The 7,500-nt window shown below is 51.4% G+C and overlaps 1 protein-coding gene across 1 annotated transcript in view; it reads right to left on the reverse strand.

Moving 5' to 3' along the window:
- LOC130403717 (transcription initiation factor TFIID subunit 4-like) overlaps positions 1-7,500 on the reverse strand; it is a 64,721-nt gene that overhangs the window by 39,140 nt on the left and 18,081 nt on the right. The window contains exons 7-8 of the mRNA XM_056608138.1: positions 7,261-7,333; positions 5,665-5,782 (exon numbers count right to left, since the gene is read on the reverse strand). Of these exons, the coding sequence (XP_056464113.1) occupies positions 5,665-5,782; positions 7,261-7,333 (191 nt within the window). The remainder of the gene's footprint in view (positions 1-5,664; positions 5,783-7,260; positions 7,334-7,500) is intronic.

Raw genomic sequence — 7,500 nt, forward strand, 5'->3', positions numbered from 1 at the left:
TTCGCCAGCTCCCTGATTTGGGAAGCTCACACAGTATGAGAATGTGTCACTAAGCTACAGTCTGGATAGCCAAACACTTTTGCAACACAAATGCATATTATCTGAACCTTGTTCACGTCACATAATGTAAAACGGTTATGATAATCCAGCTTGAGTAACGTAAACAAGTCCTGAATACAACCGAACCAGTCTGTAGCACAAACATCAGATAGCTACAGAACGAATCCAAAAAAACGATTCTGTCTTCAATAGCTCCAACAATAACACGCGCCCACTTTTTCCGGAGTAATGATATGGGTAATAACCACACATTTGCTGCGTGTTTAAAGGAGTGCAGGGCTTGTGTTGTGCGGTGTTGTTTTGCCGGCGCTCCAACCCTAGAAAAACAGCAGAGACAGGTCTGACATTAAGGGAAGGAGGGAGGCACTGAAGGCAAAGCATTCTTGACTATACCTCGCTGCTAATAAAGCAGCCGTGTAATTAGCTCGCCCGCTGATGGAAGAGCGCTTTCCCGCCCTGTGATTGGTTCGGCGAAGCTCAAGGACATGACGCCCTGCAGCCACGTGAATACATATGCATGTCGTTTCCATATCAAGCTTTGGTTCCAGCCCGGGCACGCCACGGGGGTTGCGGGGATTGCAGTGCCATTTGGAAGCTTGTGTGTATAAAAATAATAATAATATCCTGGATTTCTATAAGCGCCTTTCTTCCTACCCAAGGCACAACTATGTTTGTGTATATGCCCTGGGTGTGTGTGTGTGTGTGTGTGTGTGTGTGTGTGTGTGTGTGTGTGTGTGTGTGTGTGTGTGTGTGTGTGTGTGTGTGTGTGTGTGTGTGTGTGTGTGTGTGTGTGTGTTGGGGGTGTGTGTTTTGGGGTGTGTGTGTGTGTGTGTGTGTGTGTGTGTGTGTGTGTGTGTGTGTGTGTGTGTGTGTGTGTGTGTGTGTGTGTGTGTGTGTGTGTGTGTGTGTGTGTGTGTGTGTGTGTGTGGGTGGGGGTATATGGTATCTGTTGGTGCATGTGTGTGTGTGTGTGTGTGTGTGTGTGTGTGTGTGTGTGTGTGTGTGTGTGTGTGTGTGTGAGTGTAGGAGGATAGACGAATGGATGGATGGAGAATGAAGGGATGGATGATGGATGACGGAGGATGGACGGGTTAAATAATGGATGGGTGAAATAATTGATGAATGATGGATGCCGTTGATGACAGGATGAATAGACGGATGGATGAAGTCGATTCTTGCCTTGTTAATTAAAAAAATTAACAAACGACATAACCCGAGTGCAGTGCTGCTCAGGCGGTCCTCCATAAGAGCCCCCCCACTGGGAGACGGTCAGGGAGGAGGGCTGACCCCTCAGAGGCCAGCTGGGCGACGGCAGCACTAGAACAGCCTCTCTCAGCGCAGGGCGGGGGTTCAACCCTGTGAGGCTGAGGATAGATGAACGGCTCGGGTAGACCGGGTACCCCCAGCACATTTTCCGACACGCTTTTGCGGGAGCCAATCACCAAGCTGGCTTTTTCCCCCCCTGGCGCGCTATTGGCTGGTTTAACACAATGACGACAGGCAGTCAATTGCGTACAGAGTCGTTTGAACTAGGCCCGTTGATCACACCACTTGTTCTCAAGAAAATGACAGCAGCCTCCCCAGACCAAGCTCAATCTACGATTGAGCTTGGTCTGGGGAGGCTGCTGTCATTTTCTTGAGAACAAGTGGTGTGATCCAGCCAGGCTCGGGCTCGGGTGCAGCGGGGGGAACTGACTCGCAGGCACGGCGCACACCCTGAAATTAGCGCAAGGAAGCACACCTGCTGTGTGCGCTCCTCAATTAGAGCTTTGGTTGTGTTGTGTGTGCGTCAGGTATGTTCTTGGGGAAGGCCCCTGGAGGAGGAACACCTCTCTGCTGTGGTCCCCTTTCACGTCGGATCAAACGCAGAACTTTAAAGTGGAAGAAAACGGGTTCTGTTCGTACAGAGTCTTACAATGTGAAACAGCAACGTACAAATGTACAAAAAATTATAGGGACATGTTTCTATGTGTGTGCCCGTTTTGTGAGTGTGTTCACTGATACACACACACATGCAGGCACACAAACACACACACACACACACACACACACATGCAGGCATGCAAACACAAACACATACACACATATAAACACGCGTATACACACACACACACACACACACACGTGCAATACACACACATACAAACACATACACACTCACGCACTCCCTTACACACACACATAGACACACACATGTTGAGAACAGTCGCCGCTGTCTGTTTATGTGCACTGGCTGGCCCCGCCCAGTCTTATGGCCCCGCCCCTGCTGGCCCCGCACCCTGCTGGCCTTGGCGCAGAGGAGGGGGGGAATGTGAGGCTGGGTGCACTAGGGCCGGGGGGCTTGGCCGGCAGAAGGCCAGCGGGCCGCGGGTTGCTCGCCTGTGATTACAGCGGATGTGGTGTGTTTACAAAGACACGGGGGGGGGGGGGGGGGGGGGGCTTAGAGACAGCTGCTTTCACTCTGTACTGTCAACTGCTCCCATGCATGCACCAAAATCACACACACACATGTAAACACACACACACACACACGCACACAAGTCATACACAAGCACACACACATAAAGACACACAAATGAGTAAGACACAGGCACATGCAGACACATACCGTCACTTGTAGGCATACACATACAGAAAGAGATGCGTTCCCCTTTCACATTAACCGATAGGCGCGTGCTTGAGGAGAGGGCGAGCAAACATGGCCACGAACACACACACACACACCTGCCCACTGCGTGGGGCGGCACAGTGGGTCCCCTCAGACGGCACTTCAGCACAGCCCAGCACAGCCCAGCTGGAGACCAGCTCCCCGAGTATCCAACGTTCTGACAACTCCCAGGTATTTAGGAGTTTATCGCTACATCGTACCTTCGAAGAACCTTGAACCCACAAAGAAACCCCAACACCACAACCCCCAAAACTGACGCAATCCAACGGTAATTTGCTCTAACTGCTGCTGCCTCGTCACGAGTCAGAAGAAGGATGGGTCATCAGAATGTTTTCTGGTGGCTATTTAAAATACCTTTACGAACTTCTGCCTGTCAAAAGCACTGTGTTAATTAATTTCAATCGTTTTAGATAATATGCTAAAACAGAAACAGTAACAGGGGATGAGAGATAACATTTTATCTTAAACATGGCCAAAAAACTTAAAAAGTAAAAAAAACAGAAAATGTGAACGTATGTATTCATCAAGATCTACTGGAAGGGTCCGGGATGGTGCCTGGAGCCAGGGCCCACAGGACGGTTGGTTTCAGAGGTTCTGAGGCTGGTGTGTAACGAGACACAGCCCCGCTTGGTTCTGCAGACACATGACCTCTGCATCCCCAGGTACGAGGAGGAGAGAGGCTTAGGAACCATGATTGGGGGAGCCACCACAAACCAACACCACCATAACCACCCTCTCGGAGCTAGTGGCCTTACCGGGGGTAACAGGGATCGTGTCACCGCTAACCTCCACCAAGTGTGAAAAGCACTGGATGGAGGAGGTGGTGGTTGTGTTGGTTTGCTTTCTAACCCATCTTTTCCAAATCACCATACATCAGTCATTCAATGCTCTGACTGATTGGCAGTATTGCTGGAGGTAAAATGGTGCTGCACTGCATTTATAAAAAAGATTTACAGACCGAGCGTTGTACAATTATTGCCTCACATTCACGATTCATAAATCAAGAATACTATTTTTAATGTGACTCGACAAGAAAATCAACTCTGAATTCAAATGATTGGCTTGTTGTAGGGGGGGGGGGGGGGGGGGGGGGGGGGGGCGAGGAAATGGGTGCAGGAGAGGCGAGGAAATGGGTGGAGGGGGGGAAGTTCCATGACAGTGGTCCCATTGCATTATGGGGCATGTGGGGCAGGCCAGCACAATGTGTGTGGGTGTGTGTGTGTTTGTGTGTATGTGTGTATGTGTGTATGTGTTTGTGTACACCGGTGTGTGTGTGTGTGTGTGTGTGTGTGTCAGTGTGTCTGTGTGCGTGCGTGTCTGTCTGTTTGTGTGTGTCTGCGTGTGTGCGTGAGTGTGTGTGATTCAGTGTGTGAGTGTGTGTGTGTGTGTGCGTGTGTGTGTGTGTTTGAGTGTGTGCATGTGCGTGCGTGTGTGCGTGTGTGCGTGCGTGCGTGCGTGCGTCTGTGTGTGTGTGTGTGTGTGTGTGTGTGTGTGTGTGTGTGTGTGTGTGTGTGTGTGTGTGTGTGTGTGTGTGTGTGTTTGAGTGTGTGCATGTGCGTGCGTCTGTGTGTGTGTGTGTGGCGACCACTGTCACCACCGCAGGGAAAGCTGTTGTCAGTAACAAGCAGGCAGCTGACAGCTTAATTACCAACGCTGCTAAAGATTTATTGGTTTATCAATCATGGCCCCGGGTCACTGGTTACCCTCAGGAGTTGTGGGAGTGGGGCGGGGGGACCGGGCTGAGGGGGGGGGGGGTAACCGTGAACCCACTGGCCTGTGTGACCCAGACTAGCTTTCCTTGGTGCTGCCAGGTTTCACCATCCTGTTCTTGTTGATACACTGAGACTCGTGTTCGGAGGTATCGAATGAATGTTTATGAAATGCACATGTGCACACACAAACACACACACACATATACACACACACACACATATACACACACACACACACACACACACACACACAGACCCACACATAAACACAGACACATAGACACACACACACACACACACACACACACACACACACACACACACACACACACACACACACAGAGGGACAGGGGAACTGGCAAAAGCACAGGCACGGAAATACACAAGCCTATGAGCACATGCACTGTATGCCTAACAAAAGCCTCATACATAGACCGTATGCCCAAATTATACGCAAGATTCAATAAAATAACGTGTGGAATCCGTGGACCAAACAAGGTCAGCGTGTAGGCGACGTGGCTTTCATGTTTGAAGACAACAGTGAGGAGAGGAGAGGGAGAATGGTAGAGAGAGAGTGAGAGAGAGAGAGAGAGAGAGAGAGAGAGAGAGAGAGAGAGAGAGAGAGAGAGAGAGAGAGAGAGAGAGAGAGAGAACGAAAGAACGAGAGAGAGAAGGAAAGTGAGAGCGAGAGAGAGAGAGAGAGAGAGAGAGAGAGAGAGAGAGAGAGAGAGAGAGAGAGAGAGAGAGAGAGAGAGAGAGAAGGGAAGTGAGAGAGAGAGGGGAAGGGAGAGGGAGAGGCTGCAGGCTAAATGCCGTATGGTTGACTTTACCAAAAGGTATTTTCAGTACGGCATTCGACATTTCCCACCATCTGGACACAATTACCTCATTTCCAAATTAAGGATCCAGTCCATTCTCAATATTGCAGATTATTGTGACACAGAGACGTTGATGGGGGGGGGTTGATCTGTTGTTTGGGGTTGTGCAGCAATGTGGTGGGGGGGGGGACTGAGGAACAGCCAGCAAGCCAGCCAGAAAACCAGCTGCCAGCCAACCAGTCCGTCGGCCAGCCAGCTAGCCAGGCAGAGGCGGGGATAGAGCACTGATGCCTGTCGCTGAGAGTGTAGCCTGTAGTCATGCCGGGGAATCTTGGTGAAATGCTGCCCCCATGTGGCGGAAAACGAGAACACAGACGCATGTCTTGAGGGCGAAAAGAGCATGTACCTGAACGAACCACCCCCGGGATCGTTGGGCTTGTTTTTCTGGTTCCCGGAGCCCGGTGGACCCATACCCGCGGGGCCTCTGCCTGTCTGGGCACCGACCAGTCCCTTACACAGAGCACCTGTGAACCAGGAGAGAGAGCGAGAGAGAGAGCGAGAGCGAGAGCGAGAGCGAGAGAGAGAGAGAGAGAGAGAGGGAAAAATACAGAAAGGAGTAATGTAATCAGTAGAGTGTCCCTTCGTATCTCCATCAAGCCTGCTCCTGCCGGACTCGCCCCGGTCGCTCCTGTCCCTGGAGGAGGGGCGTCAGACGGGCTGGACTCATGGGTCGGGGGACGGGGTGTGGGGGGGCGTGGGTGTCGGGGTACAGTGCGTCCCTCTCCGGGTCTGTGTGTGACAGGAGTGACTTCCTGTCAATATGGCCGTGCGTCTGTCCGTACACTGCGCCCAGAGCCTCGTCCCCCGTCCCGCTGCGAGACACGTTTTGCAGGGGAGGCAGAAGGACTGCCAGGCTGAATTTAAACTTGATTTTAACAGGCATGTTTCCCGCCCAGGGGCTCGGAAAAAAAACTATTTTTAGCACTATTCCTGCATTCCAATTTATGGGCATAAAACAACCTACAGATCTTTCACTGCAGGCGATCGTCAGGACGGGGGCAGATCAAATTTGTATGCACCTCCGTTTGTACATAAACACTCATATGTGGACTGACAAGCGGGTACACACACACACACACACGCACGCACACGCACGCACGCACACACATGGACACGCGCGCATATACACGCACGCAGAAACTGAGAGAAAAAACACACACACAAAGAATGCGCTAGCAAAACAGATAACACACAAAGCCCGCACACAAACACATGCAAAACACATAAACACAACAAGGATGTGCGCACCCACACACACACACACACACACACACACACACACACACACACACACACACACACACACACACACACACACACACACACACACACACACACACACACACACAGACACACAGGCATGTAAACAGACACACACCTGAGAGCACACAAGCGGCCCACTTCGGGGAGACGGAGGCGGGATGGTGTTGGGGCGATATTTGTGGGCTTCAGAAGGGTAGAGTGTTTGTGAATCAGCGTGAATAAGCAGCAAAGTAAATGTTTGAAAGCGTTTTGGAAGAGCCGGACAGGGGGAAGAAGAGATGAGGAAGGCAGAGCGGAACACCTGTCCTGCTCTCTATAGATCTCTGTGTGCACATCCCGGGCGGAGGAGTAGCGGCGGTATCTATCAGCGGTCTGTCTGCTACCTGGGCTGGTTTGTCAAATGGCTGGCCCGGAGGGTCAAACAAAAGGAAAAATATCGCTGGTGTCAAAGCGCCGTGGTACAATGTGCAAGTTGCCGTGGACAACCCTTTTAGAACACTGGCCGTAAGTTGCTTGCCGAACAAACTTAGCCGGCCAATGTTGTGTTTTTATGGGCTGTAAAGTATTGGGATTGGGATTGGGATTGGGGTCTACATAAGGGGCTGGGGATCATGCAGGATTCGGTTTGTAGCCGGTCCGTGACGTTGTGGGTGTTGGAGAGCAGAATGAGGGAGCCTACCTTGTGCTCTCATACACGGTGTCGCCACGGGCGTCCGAACCTGTCCCCCAGACACGCCCCCTCTCTTCATCCCCTGAAGAGAGAGAGAGAGAGAGAGAGAGAGAGAGAGAGAGAGAGAGAGAGAGAGAGGGAGGGAGAGCGAGAGAAGTAGAGAGAGGTAGAGAGAAAAAGAGAAGGAGAGATAAAGAGTGAGAGAGAAGATAGAGAGAGAGAGAGAGAGAGAGAGAGAGAGAGAGAGAG

The sequence above is a fragment of the Gadus chalcogrammus genome, chromosome 14 (assembly GCF_026213295.1).
Source record: "Gadus chalcogrammus isolate NIFS_2021 chromosome 14, NIFS_Gcha_1.0, whole genome shotgun sequence".
Taxonomy (NCBI): domain Eukaryota; kingdom Metazoa; phylum Chordata; class Actinopteri; order Gadiformes; family Gadidae; genus Gadus; species Gadus chalcogrammus.